Source organism: Corvus cornix, chromosome Z (assembly GCF_000738735.6).
Source record: "Corvus cornix cornix isolate S_Up_H32 chromosome Z, ASM73873v5, whole genome shotgun sequence".
Lineage (NCBI taxonomy): Eukaryota > Metazoa > Chordata > Aves > Passeriformes > Corvidae > Corvus > Corvus cornix.
This window is the reverse complement of record NC_046357.1, coordinates 6889808-6916652: the sequence shown is the minus strand read 5'-3', so window position 1 is coordinate 6916652 and position 26845 is coordinate 6889808. Positions and strand designations below refer to the sequence as shown.

At 38.4% G+C, this 26845-nt stretch overlaps 2 protein-coding genes across 4 annotated transcripts in view; one reads left to right on the top strand and one right to left on the bottom strand.

The window, feature by feature from the left end:
- Positions 1-12295, bottom strand: part of DHX29 (DExH-box helicase 29) — a 28873-nt gene extending 16578 nt beyond the window's left edge. Inside the window, exons 1-14 of one of the 2 annotated variants that reach the window (XM_039566944.1) lie at positions 12103-12295; positions 9602-9675; positions 8684-8797; positions 7996-8125; positions 7493-7635; positions 6727-6852; positions 6147-6273; positions 5718-5879; positions 4118-4283; positions 3040-3163; positions 2021-2617; positions 1193-1336; positions 922-1098; positions 187-327 (exon numbers count right to left, since the gene is read on the bottom strand). In XM_039566944.1, coding sequence (XP_039422878.1) covers positions 187-327; positions 922-1098; positions 1193-1336; positions 2021-2617; positions 3040-3163; positions 4118-4283; positions 5718-5879; positions 6147-6273; positions 6727-6852; positions 7493-7635; positions 7996-8125; positions 8684-8797; positions 9602-9675; positions 12103-12280 — 2403 coding nt within the window. In that variant the 5' untranslated portion in view covers positions 12281-12295. Of the gene's footprint in view, positions 1-186; positions 328-921; positions 1099-1192; positions 1337-2020; positions 2618-3039; positions 3164-4117; positions 4284-5717; positions 5880-6146; positions 6274-6726; positions 6853-7492; positions 7636-7995; positions 8126-8683; positions 8798-9601; positions 9676-12102 lie in introns of those variants that run through there. The other variant, XM_019283428.3, reaches the window with a different exon arrangement.
- A 125-nt stretch (positions 12296-12420) lies between these two features.
- Positions 12421-26845, top strand: part of MTREX (Mtr4 exosome RNA helicase) — a 42295-nt gene continuing 27870 nt past the window's right edge. Inside the window, exons 1-15 of one of the 2 annotated variants that reach the window (XM_039566945.1) lie at positions 12421-12766; positions 13477-13608; positions 14743-14809; positions 16474-16536; positions 17053-17165; positions 18006-18180; positions 19100-19190; positions 19541-19665; positions 20866-20964; positions 21749-21851; positions 21992-22123; positions 23328-23407; positions 24036-24146; positions 24801-24902; positions 26260-26385. In XM_039566945.1, coding sequence (XP_039422879.1) covers positions 12651-12766; positions 13477-13608; positions 14743-14809; positions 16474-16536; positions 17053-17165; positions 18006-18180; positions 19100-19190; positions 19541-19665; positions 20866-20964; positions 21749-21851; positions 21992-22123; positions 23328-23407; positions 24036-24146; positions 24801-24902; positions 26260-26385 — 1635 coding nt within the window. In that variant the 5' untranslated portion in view covers positions 12421-12650. The remainder of the gene's footprint in view (positions 12767-13476; positions 13609-14742; positions 14810-16473; positions 16537-17052; positions 17166-18005; positions 18181-19099; positions 19191-19540; positions 19666-20865; positions 20965-21748; positions 21852-21991; positions 22124-23327; positions 23408-24035; positions 24147-24800; positions 24903-26259; positions 26386-26845) is intronic. The other variant, XM_010395431.4, reaches the window with a different exon arrangement.

Below are 26845 nucleotides of genomic sequence, written 5' to 3'. Positions count from 1 at the left end.
GTTGGAGTGACAATCAAAAGGGTGCAGCATTCACAAGTATTTGTAGGAGTGCCACTGTGTCTTTTATAAACTGAAAGAATATTTGATATTCTACAATCCAATAACATTTAATTCAAAGGAACCAAAATGATTAAATAATAAAAACCCTCAAAATTTCCAAGACAAAACGAAAAATGCCTGTTTTACCTGGTGCTTTGTAGTGCTTCCTCCTTTGCCGGTAACATTTATTGTTACTTCCTCCTCCTCCTCCAAGAACTTCTGACAATATTCTGAGTCTTTCTCCAAAACATAGCCAGTTGCTTCAATTACATCTTCAACATGAAAAATCTTTAGTGAAAATTCAAAGAAAAAGCACAAGGCATGTCAAAAATTAATGAGCAGCCTTTTTCACTTTTTAAAGCTTACTGAACAAAGTTGAACAGGGCATGCCTTAATGTTGCAATAAATCTTCCAGATTTCAACTAAAACTCTTACAATTTTTGAAAACCTAACCTTAGAGCTGCTACAAGTTTGTCAACGGGCTTCTCCACCTGATCATTACATAACCTTTACCATAGTCTACATAGCACAAGTAAGAAAAACACCTAAGAGTGCAATGACAAAGTTACAGGGGGTGGGAGGAATTCTTAAATGCTTTACCTTCTACCTAGGTTTAACAGAGAAAAATCAAAGTGTCACTGATGGATTGACTGTAATCAATTAAATCCATCACGAAGAAATAGTACAGCTGTGTACTTCAAAGCCCTGAAGCTATTCTGTATTTTCATAAAAGGACTACAAGTCCCTAAAATATTTATTTTAAGATCTGTATTTTTGGTAAAAAAAAAAGTGATATAGGTATATTACCTAGATACTAACCAGGCAAACACTGCACACATGCATACAAAGTGTCTTGCATAATCAAAATAAACATCTACCTACCTCAACAGGGTAGCTCCTTCCTGAGATCCTTAAAATGGGACAGTGTGAGAAATAGCTGGAAAACTTCTCACTGTCTACAGTGGCGCTCATCAAAATCAGATGCAGGTCTGAACGTTTATGCAAGATCTCTTTCAGAATAACTAGCAAGAAATCAGACTGGACACTTCTTTCATGTACCTAGAATTAGAAAAACACATCTATAGCAAGAATTTAGTACAGGTCAAGGCCCAGAATAATTATAATTTCTGCAGAACAGTAAAGAACTGATAACCTCATCTACAATAACATGAGATATACTTGAAAGAAGACCATCTTCTTGAAGTTTTCGAAGCAGGACACCTGTCGTACAGTACAGTAGTCTGGTGGCTTCTCCTGTTCTTGATTCCATACGAATTTGATATCCACACAGGGAATTCTTAAAAAATAAATTAAAAATATAGAATAACTAAACATACAAGCTCACAATATTCAAAATTTAGTGAACTCTACTGTCAGATTCAGACACCGCACAAGTTGCTAATTAAGTAGTATACTGAATGACTGCCACACTTCCATACAAGTACTTTCCTTCCTTGGTTAAGAAAAGAAAAATACAAAAGTTTATCCAGAGTAGCAAAGAGCTGGTAAAATCAGGGCGCTTTTCAGGACTCTCTGACAGTCTCAAAAGTATTTTTGCACAAATTACCCTAACAAATGCAGGACTTCAGCTTTCTTCAAATAACAAAATAACTTATACTGGAAAGGCCCTCTCTCAAGGTCAGCCTGGATTGCTCAGAGCCTTATTCAGGGGATTTTGCTTCAGCCCTAGTCATAGTGATGGCCAATAGTCCCTGGAGCATCTGCTCAAATCTTTGACCATTCCCACTATGAACACTGTTGCTCTACATCAGCCTCTGAAGATTTTAGAAATCATACACAGATACCTACAGGTTCACAGGTGACAAGACAAAATAAATAACTGACATACCAAGAAGTCCTTTTCAAGAGAAAACAGCATCTAATTGTTTTGTTGTGTAAGAAGTAGTGTTCTTGCTTTTTGTCAACAATCCAGCCCCCTGTATTTGATCAAGACAAGCAAAAGAATTCAGACACTTCTTACTTTTCCTCCTGGTCCTGATTCGCAGCCCAGCTCTTCACAAACCCTGGTTGCCAGACTCACCGCTGAGATTCTTCGGGGTTGTGTGCAAACGATGTTGCATTTTTTTGATCCTTCATCTAGCAACAAGTCTTCTAACAAAAAATGGGGCACCTGGGTACTCTTCCCACTGCCTGTTTCACCAGCAACAACAATTACTCGATGTTTTTTAAGAGTTTCTACAATTGAGTATCTGTGCTTAAACACAGGTAACTCCTGTCTCTCTTTCAGAAGCCTCTGGTATCTGGAAGAACTCTGCAGCTTCTTAAACAAAATCCTTGAAGGTTCCAAATTATCTGCATCTGAGGTCTCAAGGGAGAGACTGCTGAAGTCCTCATCAGAAACTAAGTTTTCCCAGGAATCTTCAGGACCCTCAGATAGTTTTGGCTGATTTTCAGACTGTAGCTGCTGTTGTTGTTTGAGTTTGTTTAATAATCTAGCAATAAAGGTATCACGTGGCTTGTTGGTTTCTATCTTGCTTTCTTCTTCCTTTTTCTTTTCAATATCCCTCCACTCTAGCCAGACATCTCGGTAGGTAGGAGGCAGCAACTGATGAACTGACTTCAGGTGCAAAAAGCAGAAAAAAACTATTACATACTACTTAGTAGTATCATCATTAATATTTCATGTGTAAACAAACTCAAATGTCAAAAGATATGACAAAAACCAAGAAAGAAGTCATTCTGAATACAGAAACTATGAAAGAAGTAATAGAAATGTCAACAATAAATTTTTATTTTCAATTAGCTTACAGTTTTTACAAGACTGAAAGTACAGCTTTACAAAAAAAATCATTTCTGTATGCTGCAAAGCATATGCACAATTAGACAAAAACAAATGAATTTGTAATAGAAGCAAAGAATTTAATGGGAAATACTACATGAAACTATTTTTAGAACCTAACCATAGATAATAATATAGATAACAAAAAAGTGCAGAAGCAGATTTGAGACCAAGAACAGTAGTACTGCTAAGAAACTTACTTGTCCTTTGGTTAAATGGTAGAGCGCCAAAGTAGCAGCTAGATGTTGTGCTTGCATACTATCTTCTGTTACAATTGTAGGACACATTGTCATTACATCATCTGATGACTTGATAATCCTGACCCTTAAAAAGATATTTCAAAGGCATTTACCTCAATTTTTTGCTACTGATATAAACAGAAAATACGTATATAACGTAACATTTTCAGCAAAGATTCCAGCTGTGAATTCGTGGGGTTTTTTTCCCTCTTCACAAACATCTTCACTTTCTTCAAGGCAGAAGTGTTTATATACACACAGATTATCATTAAGGTTAGGTGCTTTGGAAGAAGGACTAAATGTTTGTGGGCTTGTAAGCATATAGGATAGGTCGAGGTGACATTTAATGATCTACTGAGACGCAAACATCTGTTTAACAGATAAACACCAGTCAGAGCAGCAGTCAAATTTTCCATATTCTTAGGGTGGCAGTCCGTTAGTAGTTTTTAGCTTGAGCAAGAAAACAAGCTCTTTTCCTTGGTTTCTTCAAGAAATGTTGCTCATTTATAATGTTGTGACTACTTTATTTATACATGGTAATATTCTACTTTACAAATCTATATTATACACTTGATTTCTAAAAGAAATTTTAAAATAAAATACTGCACTCTCTTGCCTACAAATTTATGTTAGTTTTAATACAAATTTTTAATTTGCACTTTATTTCACACAATCTCCAGAGTGGTTTTGGTATTCACAAACTTGAATCTTTGATTTGTTACTTTGAATATCAAATGTAAACTGTTCAAATCTATCTCACAGCTTCAGACTAATCTTTCATTCAGCAGTACACAAATAAAAAACCCTTATCCCTGCTTTATGGGATCATTCACTAGAATCTTATTTTTGTGACTTTGTCTAGTCCAAGCATCACTTTTGAGAGCTATTCAGAGTAAAATACATCCCTGATGGACTAAACAGGACACACTATATAAACACACTGTATTAATATAAATCTCAATCAACAATACAGAATTGACCCAGTTTTTATTTTCAAATGAACCAAAAGACAAATGTAAAGATTACAGGAAATACATACCTACATTTCCAGTATTTTCCAACGGGAATTTTTTCAAAAGCAGGATTTGGGCTCTTGGGAAAATTCTTTCTGCACCAGTCAATCAAAAATTGTTTTGGAGATTTACCAGTCCAGCTTCGAGCACTATAATCAAAATTTCTTATATCTAGTGGTTCCCTCTTTTTCACTGCAAGAGCAGAAAAACACATTTTTAAGTATCTTAAAATTTATTCTACATTCATTTGAAGTAATTTTTACCTTTTATTCACATGTATTTAACTAGACAGCACTATTTTCTGGAATGTTTTGCAGAAATACAGGTATTGATGATACATGACAGAAATTTCTGCTTTTCCTACAGAAGTATCTGGCAGAAAATTAATTACAGTATTTTGTTATCTCTGATCACCCAATAATTTTAGAACTTTCATTAAAGTTTCGTTATTAGAAAATAACCTAACAATTTGAATATTTACAATGAAAATAGTTGAAAAACATGTGAAGGTGACTGGAATAGCAACTAGCCCTACAACTGAAAAAAAAAAAATCTAATTTTTAAGACATGACAGCATGACAAAAATAGCTTTCAACGTAATCTGCTAAAACAACTCCAGATCCTTTAAAGGTAGCTTGGTCAGTGAGACAGACTGTACACAAATGACACTGATTTGGGTGGGAGTGTTGATCTGCTGGACAGCAAGAAGACTCTGCAGACAGATCTGGACAGGCCGGATCGATGGGCTGAGGCCAATGGTGTGAGGTGCAACAAGGCCAAGTGCTGGTTCCTGCTAAAACAACCCCAGGCAGCACCACAGGCTGGGACAGAGTGATTGGAAAGGACCTGGGGGTGCTGGTGACAGCAGCTGAACATGAGCCAGGGTGTGCCCAGGTGGCCAAGAAGGCCAAGGGCATCCTGGCCTGGATCAGCAATAGTGTGGCCAGCAGGACCAGGGCAGGGATTGTCCCCTGTACTGGGCACTGGTGAGGCCACACCTCGAGTGCTGTGTCCAGTTCTGTGCCCCTCACTGCAAGAAAGACATTGAGGTGCTGGAGGGAGTCCAGAGAAGGGCAATGGAGCTGGGGAAGGGTCTGGAGCACAAGTCCTGTGAGGAGCAGCTGAGGGAGCTGGGGGTGTTTAGCCTGGAGAAAAGGAGGCTCAGGGGTGACCTTATCACTCCCTACAACTGCCTGAAAGGAGGCTGTAGCCAGGTGGGGGTTGGCCTCTTCTCCCAGGCAACTGATGATACGTCAAGAGGATGTAGCCTCAATCCGCATCAGGGAAGGTGGTTCAGGCTGGACAGTAGGAGGGATTTCTTCACAGAAAGGGCTGTCGAGCGTTGGAATGGGCTGCCCAAGGAGGTGGTGGAGTCAGCAACCCAGGAGGTATTTAAGGAAAGACTGGACTTTGCACCCAGTGCCATGGTCTAATGGACATGGTGGTGTTTGGTCATAGGCTGGACTCAGTCTCAGAGGTCTTTTCCAAGCTAATTGGTTCTGTGATAATCCACCTTCCTTTCCAACCAGAGTTTGTTCACTTATCACTGCAAACCTAGAAAAACAAGAACTAATTTTGGAAATTTATGGTATGATTCAAGCTTATACTGAATCGCTTCCAACGCACCTTTGTCTTCCTTTGCAGCACCATCAGGTTTTTCAAGCAAACTCAAATTCAAAGTGGTTTCTTGAGGCTGAGGTGAGGGAATTTTTTTCTTTTCATTTTGCTGTTGGTTTGAAATCTTTATAGATGGATTAAATACTGGATGTTCCTCAAGTACTGCCATTTCTGTCAGAGAGAGAATATAACTTACACCCACCAACGGCTTAAAAAACACTACATTAATTCATACTGAGTACCCAAAAACAGAAGTAGTGAAATGTTACTGACATTTTAGAATTTGACCAAGAAAGAACAGATTCAGAAAAGCCTTCATTTCACAGAGTGGCATAAAAGATAATGAAATCATCTTCAAGTCAATCTGACTCCAATATTTAATCGCCTAACAAACATGCAGGCCAGAAAATAAAACACAGGTAACTTGCATAGCTCTACCTTGCTGAATTCTTCTTATTTTTTCTTGTGCTGCCTTCTGGCCTTGCTTGTCTTTGTCTTGCTTGGAGATGCTTGCTTGTTCTTTTGCTTCTGAAAGCTTGGCAGACAGATGTACATACCTCTCATTCTATTTCAAACAGAATTATTAATTACAAGTTGAACATGGTATGCTTGTCACTTTCAATGACCTTCATAATAAAGTGCAGGTTTTTTATCCTTTGTACCAAGCTTACACAATGGGGAAAAAATCAGTTTTTACTTAACTAACACTCAAAACCTCCCAGAATTTGATAGTAACTCACTCAATCTCACTGAAATGTATTTTAAATATTTTTCCTGCACATTACATTCCAACATTTTGAACCCAGTGCAAGTAATATGGGAAAGGAAAAACAACTTAGAAAAGAAGCAGCTTCAACAGATTTTCCTTCAGCAGCCAGATGCATTACTGAAAACACAAAAGAAGTTTTCAATCCCCAATTTGTAATACACAATTTTGTAACAAATAGGTCCACCACATGCAGATGTACCAGACATATCAGTTTTTAGAAAGACTTCCATGAAGCATTATTCTGCTTACTGGGTCAAATTTTTCTTGCTCTGTCTCTTTCACAGACTCATCCTTCTCTTCATCACTCTGTTGCTCGGCATATTGCAAAATCCATTCCTTCATACTCAATTCTTTCTCTTTTCTCACATTCGTTTCCTAAGAGCAATGTAAGTTAAAAGTAATGATAAAGTACGTGAAAACAATGCTTTTTCTGCCAGTATCCAGGATCTACTGGTTAAGATTTTATATATAAAATATATATATGACAAGAAAAAAAATGGCTCAAACTTCCCCAACCAGGGTGAATACTCCACCATACACTTAAATAGATCTTAACACTAGAGCAACTATAATTGCCATAAAGAATGAAATTATTTGCATGAAATCTTTTTGTTTTCTAGTTTAAGATTCAATAACCACAGAAATCGAAACACTGAAAGCAGGTATGCAAACTTTAACCCATGCAAGTGTGTAGAGAGTGCCACATGTAAATAAACAGAATAAACCCATTATAGGATAAAATTAAGCAATTAATCTATAGAGTCATAGAATGGCTTGTGTTGGGAGGGACCTTAGAGATCATCTAGTTCCAACACCCCTGCCATAGGCAGAGACACCTTCCACTATGGCACCTTCCACTGAAATTAAAATGCAGGTGACAACTATCAATCATACAACATTTTCATAAGCTTTCCACATCAGTGCTTGAAATCAATACATCTCCCATATTTCTGAAAGCTTTGTTCTCTCCTCCCTGCCCTGCCCCAAGTAACTAGAGATTAGATTTTCAGATTACCTTAGTTTCAGGGCCATTTTCTTTCTTTTTGTTGTCTTCTAAGGGAGGCAGCGTTCCACGTTGTGACACAACAGAACGAAATTTTGCTCTAGGTTTCTGCTGCTGTTCTTCGAATTGCTGGCTAAAACCTTCAGGCAAGGCATCTTCAAAATAAAACATGTCACAGAAAATATCAATAATAATTACAGGAAAATATTTTAAAGTGTGTTGGGAAACAATTAGAAGAACACAAACAGAAATAAAAATTAGGCTTTAGCATTTATGTAAGATACTATTTGCTCACTGGACTTCCACAGAACTCCAAGTGCAGAAAAAGGAAGACCACAAGATTTATACACCAAAATATCCCAGAACCAGTCAGGCGTGCCTCTAGGAAAAGAACACTGTTGTAACTACTAGTCTTAGAAACACATTGTATTTAATTGCTACTATGAAGTAGGAATGCTACTCCTTAGGAGGTCCTGTTTCTCTTCTGTCAAGAACTATTTTGTCACCACACTCACCATCGGGAAGGTTTAAACAAAGCCAGTCAAGTGCAGAGTGAAGATCACCACCATATAAAAGTGTATTTTTCATTGCTTCTTCAATGTGCTCAGTCTTAAAAGAGAATCTTTGTAAAGCCATATATACATCCTATAAATGAGACGGCCAGAAAAGGTTAGTATTTAATCTAACAATGTAACACAGGCTTGCGAAGTTCTATTTCCCACATATCAGAAAGTCAGCATTAAAGGGAGATAAACAATATGCAACAATGTATCTAAAACTTAAGCAGAAAATTGTTTTGCACACAGAGTTTATAATACTTTCTTTCTAAATATACATGCATAGGTGTAAATAAATCTACATTCCTGCCTCTGTACACAATATATTTTCTAGCTAAATAAGGACATACCTGTAATTTTCCAAGTATATGGAATGAAAAATGTAGGAAACCTAAATCATTCAGATTAAGTACTATTCCTCTACGTTGTCTGAAACCTCTTGATTTTAGTTCCTGAATCCATAAAGATGTGCCTTTCCTAATAAGCATACTTCTTGATTTCACTGACTAATCATTAGTGTAACTACTGAAAAGCATGGTGTATTGGCTTGTACTGTATACAGAAGTGTAGTATAACACTTGATAAAAATGACAAAAAACAAACTTTATTCTACATAAATAATGGAAACTAAAACTTTGAACTGTACCTGTAGTTTCTTTGCAGTTAGTCTTTTGGAAATAATTCCTTTGTCATCATTTTGGTTTTTATGTTTATTAATCACATCGATAATCCTTTTCTCCAAACTACCATTTATCATTACCTGCAAAGAAAAAATTAATTGATACAGGTAAACATTAGAAGCTTTTCTGACATGTCAGTGCTCTTAATGACTAAGGATGTAAGAATGGAGAAATCTCTCTGCCATTCAAATTCCAATTTTTCAAGCTTTCCATAAGTGGCCTAAACATCTCTTACAAAAAGGATACCTTTATTTCTGCAAGCTATATGCTTTTACTTGAAATAGAGGGGTTCGTTCCTTATTACCAAGAAAGCCCATTTACATTTTCAAGGAAATTTGGTATGTTAAGTGAAATGCCGTAAGTAAATTTTCAAAAATTTCTACCAGAAAAACCAAGGTCTTTCTGTTCTACTTGTATAAGATAATTTGGACATAAAGATGTAATCTGTGATATCCTCCTTCCAAAACACCTTTATAAAAAACAAATTTAGTATAGTAATTCTAATATTTGAAACTCTTCTGAAACATGAACCAGGCTTTACTTACTACTAAGTTTGTTATATAAAATCTGTAACTCTTTCCTGACAGGAAGAAAAATCAATACACACAGCAGAAGCCCAAACCTAACTCCTAAAATAATCTTGCATGCGAAGTATGATTTGTTATTTAAAAAACAGACAGCCATTCTCCTACACTGTTAATTTATCCCTATTTCTTAAAGGACACTCAAAACCCTAAACAATATCAAACTCAAAATGGTGACTGTCTCACACATTAATGTAGTTTACGTGCACAACATAATACTGAAATAGACCTGAAGAAATATTTACTCAGCTAAAGCAGTATTATGAAAATCAAAGTTGTTTACATAAAGAAGATACTTGCCTTAAGAACAGATTTATCTAGATTTGCAGCACTACTGGAATCTGTTGTTGAACCAAAACTGTAAGTTTTTGGACCTGCAAATTTTAAATAACAATCAATTACACAAAACTCATTGAGAACATTGTTTAAAGTAGCTAAAGCAGACCTAACATAACACAGGTTAGTGCAAACTATTACACTAACTTGCCAGAAACTTGCAGGTGCATAAAGACAATAATAATCAAGAAAGGCCTTAAACAAGGAACAGTGAAGAGGGCTATGACTCTTGGTAGACAAAATATAAAATTCAGAGAGTATAATGAGAGGAAATGGGATTGACTGCTCACCCTCTCAACACTGAAAAAGGATTGCCAAATAGGAAGTAAATGGCAGCTTCAGAACATGCAAGGTTGCTAAGAATTTTTTATTACAGAGCACATAGCTATGTAACAGAACCCTTTGCCACTAAAGCTATGGACAGTGGATATTTACTGAGGTCCGAGGGCAGACAGAACAGCTCTGAAGTAAAGAAATCAATTGATATGGGAGAGTATTGAAAAAAAATTATATCTGGTTCAGGAAGACCCCAAGCCACAGCTGGTGGAGCCTATATCACTGCATGCCTGATCTGTTCTTACCTACATACCTGCTTTTGTCCCCTACCTAGGAAAGGGCACTGGGTTACAGAAGCCTTTGGCCTGCTCTGCTACAGCCATTCTTAAATACTTCTCATTTAACAGCTATTAAAAAAACCAAACCCCAATTCACAAAACTATTTATTGTCATTAGAATGACAACACACAGCTTGCTGTTGAATTCCATCACTTTCCGAGCACACATACAGTGTCTGGTACTCCACAGGTAGGAAGAAACTGAGCAAGCCCACAGCTTCCACCAGCCTGTGTGGCTACGTGCTGTTCCAGGAGGCACAGTTCATCCATGCTGGCCTGCCTACAGAATGGCTCTGGGAGAGCCTGCTTTGAGATCAGACCAGGTTTTGGTAACTTCATTTCAGAAAAAGTATGGTCACCTCTGCTCAGGAGAGACAAACAGCTGTCAGCACTCAGGAGTTACTCACTGGCACTTACCAATGGGCTCTTTAGAATATACCAACTTAGCTTTCACATACCCTGACTGATTTTTCACCACAGTATGCAACCTGAGAGAGAAGCAGGATATTTTCTGAAGAGGACTGAGTACCGTGGTTACTGGAGAAGTGGAAGACACAAGAACTACACTTGGTAGAGCCCACACTTGTGAAAGCAGACTACATTAACAGGTCCAGGAAGCTTATATTAACAGATTACAAGAACTTTTTCTTAACAAATTTGAATCGCAGATGCCCTGGCCATTGCATGATTTGCTCATGGTCTGCAACACAAGCTGTTATAACGTTATATAGTATCTGAGCTACTTCTGGCAAAGCTGGCTTATTGAAAATAGGCATCTCACAGTGTTGCAGAATATCATTATTCAGACTGCACTCAGAACAGTCATCCCTTATCTTATCCAACACCACAGAAGTGCCTCCAGCCCTGTAACAGCTCCTTCAAGACAGAAAAAAACCCTAAAACAATCCCAAATCCATATTACATTAATTTTAATAACATACAAAACAAAGACATACATCTGGGAAAGTACCATCCAAACACTTGCTCCACAGGAGCTACTGATCATCTAATAACAAGACTTTCTGTAATTAACTCAACACATCAATGCCACCAAGGCTTATCTGCTCAGGGACACCCATGGCAGCAGAATCACAGAATAAGTACAGTTGGAAAGGACCTCTAGAGATCATCCAACCTAGAGCGGGCGACACAGGAATGAATCCAGGTGAGTTCTGCATGTCTCCAGAGAGGGTGACTCCATGACCTCCCTGGACAGCCTGTTCCAGTGCCCTGCCACCCTCAGTGTACAGGATTTCTTCCTCATGTTGAGGTAAAACTTGTCGTGTTTTGGTTTGCAGCTATTGCTCCTCATTCTGGGTACCACGGAAAAGAGTCTGGCACCACCCTCTTGGCACACGCCTTTGAAATCTTTATATACATTTACGAGAGCCCCTCTCAGTCTTCTCTGAACAGGCCCAGCTCCCTCAGTCTCTCCTCATAAGGAGAGACATCATCTTTGTGACCCTCCATTGGGTAGATCCACTCTCCAGTAGCTCCTCTCTCCCACAGAGAAGCCCAAACCTGGACACAGAACAACAGACGTGGCCTCACTAGGGCCGACTAGACGGGGAGGACTGCCTCCCTTGACCAGCTAGACAGGCAAGGCGGGCTGTAGCCAGGCCCAACCACATTAGGAGCAGAGTAATTCCAGCTGCCTCTCCCGATGCTGGGAAACAACAGCCCCTATGGCCGACCTCTCCTCGTAACGCTGCGGTCCACGGCAGCCGCACCCGTGGGGGCTCCCTGAGGGCACTGCCCCTCCAGCCAAGGCACCCTCAGCCGCGCGCACAGCGGGCCCCACTCCTCGTCCGCACGGCACGGCCGCTCCCCGGGCTCCGCGGGGCGCGGTACCTTGTTTGACACGCGGCTCCTTGGAGGCAGGTGCTGGTCGCGGCGGGGCAGCCCGGCTGGCCGGACCGCCGGCCGCAGCTGCCCCGGCCTGGGCGGCGCCGGCGCGGGCGGTGACAGCGGTGGCAGCAGCCGCATGAGCCGCGCCGCCCGCGCGCTGCTTCTTGTTGCGGCCGCCCATGGCACCCCCGCCGCCCCGCGCGCGCGCACATACGGGCACCGCACTTGACACGGCCGCCGCCGCGTCCCATTGGCCAGCACTCCCAGCGCACGCGCGTAGGCCGCGCGGCCTGCGTCGGGTTTTCGCGCATCACCTCCCAGCGGCAAAGGGCCGGGTGTGTGCCCGGGGGGAGGGTCACAGAAGGGTCCGGCATCGGGACCGAGAGCCAGATCCAGACAGAAATCGAGATACGGCACGGGCCGTGCGGGCGGCTCTGGGTGCCAGAACCGGCGGGAGTCTCTGTCTCCCCTCGGGGGGCGGGGCCGGAAGGGCCCTTCTCGCGTGAGGCGTGAGGCCCTTCACGGGGCATTGTGGGAGCGCGGCCGCTAAGATGGCGGAGGCCTTTGGGGATGAGCTCTTCAGCGTGTTCGAGGAGGACGCGGCCGTCCCCGCCTCTGGCGCCAAGAAAAGCAAAACGGGCCCCGCCGAGGGTGCCAGGAGGCCGGGGTAAGGGCGCGAAGCGGGGCTGAGGCAACTATACCGGGGGCGCTCTGGCGGTGGGGGTGAGGGCCGTAACGCTGGGCCCGGCTTCTGCCGGCTTGATTGAGCTGCTGAACCCCCTCGGGACTCAATGTCTGTAAGTGTCTGAAGGGAGGGTGCCGGGAGGATGCAGTCAGGCTCTTCTTGGTGGTGCCGAGCAATAGGAAGAGATAACGGGAAGAAACTGATGCACAGAAAGTTTCACCTGAACACGAGGAAGAACTTCTTTAGTGCGTGGGTGACTGTGCACTGAAACAGATTGCCCAGAGTTTTGGGAGTCTCTCTCACTGGACCTATACAAGTACCATCTGGACACACTCCTATGCAGTGTGCTCTAGGATCGTCCTGCTTGAGCATGGAGGTTGGACCAGATGACCCACTGTGGTCGCTTGCAGCCTGACCCATTCTGTGATTCTGTGAGGCACTTTCCCAGGATCCCTGGCTCTAAAGCTGTAGCCAGCCCTGGTGCTGTGGTCAGCTGGGGAGTATGGGGACCTGGTGGCCATCTTATCTGGGCGCTGGTTTGAAATTCCACGACAGTTTTTGTGGATGGACTTACCTGGGTTGTTTCCCAAGTGCAATGGGATCACAGTTTCCCTTAGCCTATCTGTTTTTTCTCCTGAAACTACATGAATAAATGAGGCAAAATGTAAATTTCTTACGTTTTTATGTTGCAGAAAACGATTGGAAGAAAAGCCTCCAGTACCAGCAATAGTAAAGCCAAAAAGGGAAGTTGAGCTTGATAGTACTGAAAATGTCTTTTTGGGAAAAAAGCCGAAATTGGAAGATGTTTTATCAGAAGATGTTAAGTAAGTGCCTGGCTTAATGTGTAAGGTAGTCCTAGCAAGCCACACTGGGAACAGTTGGGAACAGTTGATAAAAAGTAGCTTTGCAGTGTTTTCATGTAAAGATGAATTTGCACAAGTTTGTTTTTCCATTATCTGTTTAAGTGAGAATGTGCTGCTAGTGCAGCCTCAGCAGTAATGAGCACTGGGTGTGTTTAAAATACTGCAGACTTGTAGATGTTTGCAGTAGAAAGTATACATTAATTTGTGGTTACTCATATGAATCGGTGACTCTTGCTCAAAGCCATCATGTTCATTTCACATAGAGCAGAAGATGAGCTGGAAGTACGTGGGAGGAGACAGGCTTGCTGTGTACTATGATGTTGAAAGACATAGTTGGCTTGGGATATCGGAAGAGTAAATTGGCAAATAGGACAAACAAGGCTTTTGAGGCATGTGAGGTGGTAACTGCATTGTCATTTGGTCTTGCATTTAATTTTTCTGAAGTTCAGTGTCAGATTTTCTGTGAAAAGCTCATGAGAAGGCTTCTCAAAACACTGTAAACAAAGGGTAAGTGTATAGAAGCAAAACAGAACCAGAAACAATACTTTTAAGTCATTTTCTGTGTTGGTGGTATCAGTAGAATGTATACTTGCCTGAAGTAGCTTGCTAAGTATGTTAAAACCATCAGAAATAAACAGTTTCTTGCATTGAGACATTAGGCCCTTCTTGTGGCCATGAGAGAAGGAACTGGTAAAGAAAAGAGGAGCCTTGTCCTCAGGCAGCTGCTTGAGATGCTTCAAGCTGCTTACTCTGTCTTGACTAGTAGCAGGAGTACAGGTCTTGAATTTTGTTTCATTATGTATTGAAAAAAGTCCTCATTTAATCATAAAACTTTATGGGAATAAATGTGACCCAAGTGCTGTTGTGTGGTGCAATTTTTGAGTCAATAGCTAAAGTAGATTTATATGGTAGCAAAATTTTAATTTACAGGTATTAGTTCTGGTGGTAACCTCTGCTGCCTGTCCATGCCAAGACTGTGCATCCTTTTTTTTTGGTGTTGCAATTCAAGTAAAGGTGAAATTCAACATATTGACATTTATAAAGATCAGGATTTTTGAGTACTTGTTTTGGCAATCCTAACTCATATCTTTTTAGTTTGACAGATCTGATGCCTCAAGTAACGGTGCAGTCTGTGGACACTGTTGAAGGTTGTACACATGAGGTGAGTGCAATGAAAATGCAGATGAAAAATAGGCTTGTTTCACCTAATTGTGTGTATCCTGCCAGTATAACAGTATTCGTTATTCCGCTTGTAATTATTAGATCATAGAATCACTGAATTTTTTAGGTTGGAAAAGGCCTTTGTGGTCTAACCATTAACCTATCACTGCCAAGTCCTCCCCTAAACCTTGTTCCCAAGTGCCACATTTACACATCTCTTAAATAGCTTCAGGGATGATAACTCAACCACTTTCCTGGACGGCCTGGTCCAGTGCTTGACAAGTCTTTTCTAATGTTCAATCTCTTCATACACATTTTAAGGTCATTTCATATCCTCCTTTTGCTTATTACCTCAGAGAAAAAGCTGTCTCCCCACCTGGGGGTGCCTGCAGTGCTCGTTAGAATTGTTGTGACCCAAGGGCAGGACCTTGTACTTGACCTTGCTGAACTTCACACCGTTGATCCAGCCTGTCCTGATACCTCTCCAGAGCTTTCCTGCACTCTAGCAGATACAGTATTTCATACTATGTTTAAGGTTGTGGGGAATTTGAAGTCTCTATCTGACACTGAGCATGCACAAAATGCACTTGAAAAATTAGTAAAATATTTTACCAGAAAAAGTTTCAATCATACTTAAAATAAAATGAGTGATTGTGAAAGACTCAAATCAAAATGTTGATAGGTTTCCATATTTGTAAGGTACAAGAACATTTTGAGCACTGTTGTTGAGGAGAAGAACCTACTGGTTGGTGAAACATGTTTGTGTTCGTAGTGTGATCAGAGCATTGAGGTATTCTGCTATTCTAGTTCAAGAATGAAAGACTTTCTTGTAAAGATTATTTTATGTGCAAAGTAATGAAAACTTCCGTTTTCAAGTTGTGTTCATAGACATAAATACAAATTCAAATGCAAGAAATATAAACTATTAATGTTGGGTTTTCTTAAATCATCCTGCATCCATATATGACTATCAGAAAGAGTTCATGTGAGAATCAAATACGTAAATTTTAAATTCCTTGTACTGTTATGGTCTTTTTCTCTTGTGTGCTGTTTTCCAGAACTAACTCAAGTTAATTAGGGTCACATTCAAGGGCTCTGTATCATCAGACTTTTGTAATGAAGGAACTGTATAAACATTTGCTGATAAGGGTTCTAAAGCCCATGTGTCTGTACAATTCTTGTTATTTTGAGATGTCTGGTAAAGGTTTGCCATTACTTAGTAAGTATAGAGAGCTTAAGTATTTAAAGTGATTAACTGTTAGATATTGGCAAGGAACGGGAATGTTACCAGTATAGATACAGTGTACTTGAAAAGGGAATGTTTATCAATGTGAGCTCAGTAATTACTTGAAACATCCACTGGCCGGAAGACATGATTGTGTCTTGGCCTGAAAAGCTAGTATTCCAAGGTAGCTGAAGCAGTAATATCTCACACAATACAGTAGGGATATCAGAGAAGTGAGAGAAGGAGCATTGTTGGGGCAGGAGAATAAAGAGATTGATAGAAAAACTCTTGAGAGGAAGGGATGAACCCTGGACACATGAGCTTGTAGAAACAGGATAACAGAAATTCAGATTGGTTTTCATATACTTCATATTGCCAGAAATGTCACTGCTGTGGACACAGAAATCTGCAACTGTTTTTATTTTAAATGTGTTTTGTAGGTTGCGCTTCCAGCAAATGAAGAATTCACGGGTCTGAAGCCAAGAACTGGAAAAGCTGCAAAAGTATGTGGTAGATTCCATTTCTTTTTCTTTTTGTACATGCTTTACATACTAGGTGAGAGCAGAGGAGAAAAATTATGTACTTTGTCAGTAAAGTCTGTAAAAGATAGCCTGTCATAAATAAGATTGATGTTTCTGTATTTAAAATTCTGTAGAGAAAATTATGTGGTTGAATGAGGTGGATAGGCTGTTATGATGTCCATTCTTTTTGTTACATCAGGCGGTGGCATCATTTTAGTTTCTCTTCCTAAGCTAGTAAATTAGAGAAAATTCAGTCATCAGGGCAAGATTTTCATTTGCTATGACAACAGGACATAAGCAAAGATCTTAGGTATGGTATGAGATAAAAATATTTAAATACAAAGTCGTTGCCTAATACTGGATTAGATCAGCGGAAATTACAAGTATCTGCAGGATTTAGTTCCTGTCTCTAATTTACACACTAGGTCAGTCAGAAAATTAATTAGATGTAAGTCTGTATTAAAATTCTGTAATGTTTTTGTTTTTTTCTCTTTCTAGGAATATCCATTTATTCTTGATGCCTTCCAGAGAGAAGCTATTCTTTGTGTAGATAATAACCAGTCTGTGTTAGTGTCAGCTCATACATCAGCTGGTAAAACTGTTTGTGCTGAGTAAGTACTTCTCTAACAGGCTCTAATGAAAGAACAGTGTGATGTCCGTTCTGTCGCTTTCTTGTGCTGTCAGTAGCTGTTGTGTCTCAATTTCTTGATGCAACATTCAGTCCATCGGTGTTAGAATTAAATTGACTACCCTTGAATATGAAATTTACATCTTTCGTCATTTAGTGGGTAACAAAAGGTTTAATTTGTGTTTAAGCTTAGCTTTTATTTTTAAACTGTCAAGGTGTCGCTGTATAGATTGAAATGGAAGCTTCTTCAATACAGATTTCTGTAAATCTAGAAAAAATACCTTTGTTTTCTAGCCCTTGGATAGAACTAGTAAGGACTTTCTTGTGTGGTCTTTTTTTGCTTTGTTGGAAGCACTGGTTTGCTTTAGTTGGCAACTTTGTGTTTATTGGGCAAGAAATTCTTAAAAGGTAGTGTATATTTTCTGCCAGGGTTTGGTTCAGGCAGTGAAGTGGCTTTGCTGACCTGAAGCAAGGAGTGAAGTGTACATGAAGATATGTTAGAGCATGGCTTCAAGTAACAATAGTTTTGTTGTGAGAAAATGACAGTTTTTTAATTAAACTACATGTACTCTGGTGTCCATAAAAATCAGCTAACTTGGTGTTTAAAGGTTTTTCACTCTCCAGAGATGCATATGTAGTTGATTTAAGGTTGCACTGAACTTACTAATCTAGATATGAAATGCTAAATGTGTTAAGAGTGTGGGTTCAAATGCTGTGAATCATTCTCTTCGTGTTCTGAATTGCGCAATTTATTTTGTTTTTAAACAAAGTCATATGCTCTGTCTTCCTGACAGCTGTTAATGTGGACATTGTTTGAATACAGGTATGCAATTGCCCTGGCTTTGAGGGAAAAGCAGCGCGTGATATTTACAAGTCCAATTAAAGCTTTGAGTAATCAGAAGTACCGTGAGATGTATGAAGAATTTCAGGATGTTGGTTTGATGACTGGGGATGTCACCATTAACCCTACAGCTTCTTGTTTGGTAATGACAACTGAGGTAAGATCAGACATTAATTCTTGATCTGTGTTTTCTTCTACCCTTTTTTGATTGGGGAGGTCTAATTTTAAAGCATTAAACTTGCCCAGTTAGGGTAGAAAATGTTCTAAAGTTCGTTATGACCCATTTGAGTGTTTTAACTTTTGGTTATTTAAAAAATTAGGTAAATCTCTGTGAATTTGTACTTTTGAACTATAAGCCAGGAACTTTTGATTCTAATGTGGAGAAAGTCAGAATTTCATTTCCTGGGTGCTCAAGACACTGAGTATTTGTAAACGTAAAATGCCGAACGTCAGATTTACTGAATCCTGTGGTCAGTATTTTGTTCTAGAAAGGCAAAATGGGGAAAGCAACATCACTGAAGGATTGTTGAGTGGTTCACAGTAGGTGCTAGAGCTCCAGGAATATGCTGCTTTTCACCTTTGGTAACAAAGTACTGCTTACAGAGTTTTGTCACATTTCTGTTGTAGAAGTGCAGCCATGAGTTGGAGTTTTCCTCTTTTTGTCTTTACCTCAAAAGAACCAGGCAAAACTTTGGTAGGGAAAGATTAGAGAGACAGGATGATTTGATTTCTGACAAAAGATTTCCTCTTAGGATGAGGTAAAAAGAGGGCTTGCAGAAGTAGACCTGTAACAATTACCTGCCATGTAGAAGCTTGGAGAAATACGTTGTTTCATTCTTTCACCTTCCTTTCAGGGAAACCAGTTTTTCTCATGTAATGAGATTTGTTGGATTGGAATGAACTTGGAAAGCATCTCGCAATTTATCTTTAAATGCTTTTACGTTTTGTGCAAAGTATGATTTCATATACCCATGTAAATGTGAACCAAAAATTCTGGCAGTTTCTTATAAATGTTTGTGTAACACGACTGTTGTTTATTTTGTATAAAGGCACTCAACTCTTACTTCCTTTTCTAGATTTTGAGAAGTATGCTTTACAGAGGTTCTGAGGTTATGCGTGAAGTCGCATGGGTTATTTTTGATGAAATCCACTACATGAGAGATACAGGTATTCTATGCATACCATTTTTTTTTTCCAATCATTTTTTTTTCCTCCAAGAACAATTTATTTTTCTTTCGAAGTATTAAGTCTTATTTTCTCTCTTAAAATCAGTCATCTTTCTGTATAAATCATTCAGAATTTATTTCCTACTGAATTTTTGTAATTCTGTGTTGTAGTTTGCATTTTCTTCGCCAAAGCAGAAACGATTTTGAGGGCATTTGATATGCCCCACTTGTGAAGGGGAGATTTGTTTTAGTTTTTGTCTTATTTTCTTTTTAAGCATGCTGTTCTTTGGCTTCAGGGATGAGAAGCATGCTTTGACCACATAAATTTCCCATATGCCTTTCCATTTTCAGAACGTGGTGTGGTTTGGGAAGAGACAATTATTTTGCTTCCTGATAACGTACATTATGTGTTCCTTTCTGCAACTATTCCAAATGCCCGTCAGTTTGCTGAATGGATCTGCCATCTTCACAAACAGGTTATATTTCTCATATGCTGTACCTCTATCCTTTTTGTCTTGTGACATAATGCTTTCTGTTTGGTTGATAACTGGACCTTTGAGTATCTTTTTAGTCATTTTATTGCTTATAGGTGATGGTAGAGATCAGTCCTAGTTCTCTGGCTGTATTCCTGCTTTTGCAGGTGTACTGGCTGTTGCTTCTACGTGGCAACATTAAGGCTGTTTCTTCATGTTTATTTTCCACAATTATTTAGGTACCTGCCTGATTTCAGCAAACATTCTGAGTTATGAAACATGGTGAACATACTGTGATTTTCTGAGGGTTGATAGACAAGAGGTTTTTGGGAGAATTTGGTTGAGGAGCTCTGTAAAAAGGCCATGCAGAAATCGAAAGCAAATCTTAAATCCGTGGGAAATACTATATATGCTTGCAAGCAAGTGGGAAAAGTGTAATTTAAGAAACCTATCCTGTCCTGTAACTTTTGGGTTTTAAATTCTATTCTGGTTTTTTTCTAAGATGCGATTTTATAGCAAAGAATTTGTGGATTAGAACTGGGGAATTTGTTATCACCAAGAGGTTGGTCCAAATTTAAAAATATCCTGGAGATTGATTCTTAAGTTGTTTGTGATGAAGGGAGTATAATATAAAAGATGTCTGTTTAAACTTGGCACAAAACCTTGACTTTGTTTTGTAGAACATTAAATTGCCGGTTTTTTAAAAGCAGATTTATGCAATATTTAATGTTTTAAAGGAAGTGTTTGTTTTTTTCCTAAACAAGTCGTCTTGATGCATTGAAACCTTAAATGCTCATGAAAGTCTACTGTGAGTCTTTTTTAGGTGTTTCAGAAATACTTCAGGCTTTTTTTACAAAATAGAAATTAACAGGTTTTCATTTGATTTTAGAAGGTGTTAATATTTCAAGCCTGTCTAATAATGCAGAAAGAAACACTGCCTATCCTTACTTTTTTGTGTTCGTGAGAAAGAATTTTTATAGTCATCTTCAGAGTTCTAAAACATTTGCAAACTTTCATTTTCTTAAACAATGTTGTTAGTACAAAATCCATATTCAGGATAGAAAATTTTCTATCTTAGCTTCAAAAGCCTTACTTTCTGGTTTTTAAAAAGTTGTATTTTAATAGTAATGTATTAGATTTTCCATCAAGCAAGTGATATTACAATGCAATTATAAAATATTTATGTGAATTCTTTCTTTATAGCCTTGCCATGTGATTTACACTGACTATCGACCCACTCCGCTGCAGCATTATATATTTCCAGCAGGAGGAGATGGACTCCATCTGGTTGTTGATGAAAATGTAAGGATTGCTCCAGTTGTTTGAAAGATTGTTTTCCTCACTTAACAGTCAAAAGCTTGAGCTCTTGCAAAATTTGGATAGGCTGTATAAAGGATGTTTTTGTTAAAATTAAGTACAAGCGGGTAATGGTGATCTCTGAATTGCTTTTAGATTTTTGGAGTCTTACACAAGAAATTGATATTATTATCTAATGTCATGCAATCAGCTGAGTAATACTTCCCTGAGCTGTCTTAAGTGCCCACATTCTTGCTTGTTTCCTAAAATGTGTGCTGCTTTTTGTACATCTGCAGAGTAGTTGATTTCCTTGTACTGTTTCTCACTCAAAAGAAAATGCAGGGGCATGTAAATTCGACTTTAGTCGAGGGGGCAAAATATTTTTGTTTCTTCAGGTATTTTTCAACTAACAAGTTCTTTAAAATTTATCATTAGCTCACTTAGCAGTAGCTGATGCCATAAACAGTAGTGCTGCACTTGAAGATAGGTCTTCATTGGGCAGTGTAGTTTTACGTGGACATTCCTAAAAGTCAGTTTTGGTACTGTGTCATTTAGCAGGTCTGGCATGGTGGATAATGTGGTGGATAGAACAATGAGCAGTAACTTCAGAGACACCAATGTAATTCTGAGCTGTGACACTGACCTAGTAAACTCTTTTGATAGCTTATGAATTGTTTTTGTCCTTCTGCCTGTGTATATATGGGGTAATGGTACTGGCTGTGCAAAGTACTAGGTATTTTTAAGTGGGCTGTGTAAGTAACTCCTTACAAAGTTTGTGTTTTACATCTAGGGAGATTTCAGAGAAGATAATTTTAATACAGCAATGCAAGTGCTTAGAGATGCAGGAGACTTAGCAAAAGGGGATCAGAAAGGCAGGAAAGGAGGAACAAAAGGTGAGTTTGAACCCATTCTGAGGTAATTTTTGGTATAAATGTTTTCTGAAGTTCTGTGCAACTTGTGCTTGTGTTTCAGTTACTCCATAAGATACTTTTTGTTGCAAAATTTAATTTAAATGAATGTAATCTTCCTGCAGGTCCTTCAAATGTTTTTAAGATTGTGAAGATGATCATGGAAAGGAATTTCCAACCTGTGATTATTTTCAGCTTCAGTAAGAAAGACTGTGAAGCCTATGCACTTCAGATGACAAAGTTAGACTTCAATACAGGTACAGATAAATCCAGTCGAATTCTATTCACAGATGTAGTTTGATGTGAAATATTACTTTTCCTGTTGAACATCTTGTGTAAAACCAAAAGGAGAATACATACTGCTTTTTTCTTTTACTATGCTGGTATCTCAAGCTGTATTCGGTAGGAAGGTGTTGGTGTACAGAGTACTTGGTCATCGCAATGTTGAACTGTTCATTGATTTTAACTCTATTTCTTGCTTCAGTATGCCGTTTATTGTAATAATAATATAAGAGTTGCTAGAAAATTCTGTCTGTAATGGGAGAAGACTGATCATAACAAAAGTATTTCCGAAAATTTTCATGTTATGTTCATTAGAAAAATAGTATACTCTCAAAGTCCAAACAATGGTGTAACAAACCACTAGACTGTTTTTTCTTGACAATGCAACCCAGTTTTCTTTCTTTCGTTCTTCCCCCTTCTCCTCAAAGTAAAAACCAAAAGGTAATTAAAGATGTTTTTCGCCTTGGACTAAGACCAAGGTTTGCAAATAAGTTAAAGCTCATCACTTCTTGGAAAGCTAAAGAGTTTTAATAAAAATAAGGAATTTGTTGTAAGTCAGTGTACTGTTTCATGTTTGTGAAATGTTCAGGGTTCTTGCTTGCTTACTTACTTGCTCCAATCATTGCACATTTTGGTTCAGTGTTGCAGAATAGTCAGAAAATATAGTCAGAAAATTTTCTGTCAGAAAATATAAAGATAAGTGTAAATGCAGAGGTGCATTTTCATGTTTTCTTCAGAATCACACCTTTGTATATTCTTGATATTCATACTACTTAGTGGAAACAGTGTAAACTTTGAGAGTTAATAGGGAGGAGCCTTTATGTCCATTCAGACAGGGACTAGTAGGTGGAAGAGGAACAGGGGAGGTTTATGAAATAGGCAGGGAGCACATAAAACTGATAAATCCCAAGCTTGGAAGTAGCTGAAGTTTGGACTATTCTGAAAGGTTTGTTCTAGTTTTCTTTTTCCTGATCATCTGCTTCTGCTTACCATTTGGCTCCTCTAGGCTTATTGAAGTCTTGATAATCTGACCCAGTGCGGGTGGTTTTGTGTAGACTTCACAGTATTCCACTCAATTTTTATTGTACACTTTTGTAAATATTAGAATGTGGTGTCACTTTATTTACAGCTGGTATTAGCCTTCTACATTTTGTGATAATTTACAAATTGCCTTCTTAGATGAAGAAAAAAAGATGGTTGAAGAAGTCTTCAATAATGCAATTGATTGTCTCTCCGATGAAGACAAAAAGCTTCCTCAGGTGAGTGGAGATTGAACAGGGTTCTTTTGAATAGAGTTGAATTGCTCTGTCCTGTTTTCTGCAACCTGTGAAGCTGAGGGTGTTTTGTAGATGGTATAGAAATTATAAAACTGAATAATCTCATTCATCTCCCCATGTTGTTCTTGTCATTATGAAAGAGGTGATAAGGATTCCTTGCAGTTGCGATTCCAGCAGATGATGTATGTCAGAATTAACAGTGGAGTTCCTACTGCTTGTTTTATTTTTTCCAATTATGTTTTTAAGTTAACATAAGAGTTTATCAAGCAGTAGACCTGGTTTAAAACAGTCCAGAAGTAGTTCAAGTCAGAGTGCAGTGTGCACTTACTAGTTATTGATTCCTGACACTTTCAAAAAGTCACATTGATGCATCTGCAGTCTAATTTTTTGTATAATGACTAAACATAGTGATGTTTTCCTATCTTTACAATGGAAAAATACAAGCTTCTAAGCAGACAGAATATTACAAGATTAAAGGGGTAGTCATTGTATTTTAAATTGGGAAATGGTGAATTACATGAACACTGAGGGCAATGTTGAGGCTTTCCATGCAAATTTTAGTAACAAATGCTAAAATTTGTTTGCTGGTCTTTGGTACGTTTCTTCTCAGGTTGAACATGTGCTTCCCCTCCTGAAACGAGGAATTGGTATTCATCATGGTGGTTTGCTTCCTATCTTAAAAGAAACCATAGAAATTCTTTTCTCAGAGGGCCTAATAAAGGTATGTTTTATGTCCGTCAGTAGTTTGTTCTCTGTTGTGAATACATGGCTGGTAATCCTGAAAATCCAAGAAGTACGCTTTAGCTCAGGGTGTATGCTAGTATTACAGTGGAGATCTACACAATTGCAGCTGTAGTTTTAAGTGTTCCAGATTTTATTCAGAAGTGTTTGAACTTACAGTGTCTAACTTAAATATTTTCTTCAACTGTTTTATGTTACATCTTGCTCCTATAAATGACAATGGACAATTGCCAAGCTGATTGTTGGTTGTTCTAAGGAGAAATACTCAGAAAAATGTAACCTTAGGTCAATTTCATGGTTTTTTGGGATAGCTAACTCCTATTTTCTCTTTGCAAACTTGAATATTGAAATTAATTAGTATTATTAATTAATATAATTTGCACTCCATTATGGTTTTTTTGGAATCTTTCATTTGTCCCATCTATTTAGTTTTCATGCTTTCCCAGGAAAAATAAGGGAAGAAGGAAAGATGGTTTTAGTCCAGTTTTTAAGTATTGAATGTGCCTGTGTTCCCTGTATTGACTGCACAGATATGTTCAAATCCAGAGGGGTTCTGTGTAGCAATCTCTGACTATTTTCATCCTCTTTTGAGATCATCTTTTTTTGCTATATTAACTTCAGTCTGTTTATTTAGGCCTTATTTGCAACAGAGACTTTTGCTATGGGAATTAATATGCCAGCCAGAACTGTGCTGTTTACAAGTGCCAGTAAATTTGATGGAAAAGATTTCCGATGGGTAAGTGATAAACAGGTTCTGTAGAATAATTGAGTTCTTTAAACCTTGCTAGGATTAAATTTGTGCTTTATGTGTTCACCTCAATGTAGCAGAAAACACTTTTTCTTTCGAAAATCTTCATATCTAATCCAGTTACAGTTAATACACAAATTTCTGAAGACAAGGTTCCTCAGATTATCCATGAGATTGTTTAATAGACACATCAAAAGGGAAACAAACACAGGTTAGCAGCAGACACTGGATTAGACTAAGACTTTTGCACAACTTGTCCAAAACTGTGAGACCCAAATATTTTATTCTGTGTCAGAGAACTGTGGAGAATAAATGGACTTGATAACCTATCCTAATGATCACTAATTTTGACAGACCTAAGAAAAGAGATCATTTACCTTGGGAGAGTATTGTTTTGTTACAACAGAATTTTTTTGCATAATTATAAAATTTTAGACATTAAAATGTGGTATGTGGTTTACTTAAAATAATAATGATGTCTTGCAAGTCACCACAGCAAAGCTTTATAAGAGCCAAGGCTCATCCTTCAAAGGTGGGAAAATTGTGGTGAACAGGACAAGTGACTTGACCTATGCGTTATGAAGTAAACATTTCTTCGATCTTAGTTTGGGTTGTTCAGTTTCACTATTCATTCTGATTGCATGTCTGTAAGATATGTATAAGAATGGGTTACCTTTGAGATAGCAGAAATGTGGAACTTCTGAAATTATTTAGCACAGTTCACTTAAGTAGTTTTTGAAATCTGACTCTAAGTGAAACCTGGGGAGTTGTTGAGATTGCAGTTCCACAGATGACAAAACCCGTGTTTTATAACTTGCTGAGACATAGGTAACCAGTTGTAGCTGCCTCTTGCCATGTCCCAGTCCGTTATAAACTCTTCAATTTCACATATAGGAGGCATAAAAATACCCCTTTTGCAAGTGTGAGTATATTAATGTTAATCTTGAATAATTTGAATGAAATGATACATTACTTGAAGATGATGAAGGTGCATTATCAGTATGTTGAAGATAAATTGTGTCTTCACCATTCTTAGCAACCTTCCATTATAAAAGACATTAGTAAAACGGTTTTTGTTCTTGCTTAAATGATGCACCATGATATGGAGCTGTAAGAGCAGTAGTTGACTTTTACAGCTGACTATGTTATTCATAGTAATGGATTTATATAATTACTTCATGGTAGTTATGACTAATGAAGTCAATCTGATAACTCTTAGATAACTTAGATAAGTCTTTGCTAATTTTTACACATCGTGTCAACTTACTGTGCAATTGTAATTAGCACTTTGTGTTCTTGCTGTTTTCTTGATGTTTGTTAATTGCTTTTTCTCATTTTATTGTAGATATCCTCAGGTGAATACATTCAAATGTCAGGTCGTGCAGGACGCCGAGGTATGGATGACAGAGGAATAGTAATTCTTATGGTGGATGAAAAAATGAGTCCAACAATTGGCAAGCAGCTTTTGAAGGTAGGGGAGACATTATTTTGTTTCTATTCTCCCAACAAGGTTATGCTCATTTGAATAATGTTATGTGGAAAATTATCCACCTTAGATGAGAGTATCGTGCAGGTAGAAGATGACAGCTCCTAAAAGTAGCTTTCAGCGAGTTCTCATAGGAGTTTCTATTGTGAAACAAAGTTAGAAGACTAGTACCATCCTTATTTGTACAAAAGTAGTATCATCCTTCTTGGTATAAAAGGCCTGTCAGGCAGGACAAGTAGAGCTGTATCCTGTTTTCTAGTGATAGCACTACTTCTTTAGTATTCTGTTTGTTTCTTGCTGACAGCAGTGAATTTAAGGGTTATGCTGAACTAGAAGGTTTGAGCTTTCACAAGAGTTATTAAATTCTTGGTTCTGTGATGAAATGAAACTTTGTTAATAGGCTGTCAGTGTGATAGACAAAATGGACAAGGTCATGCAAAAATGA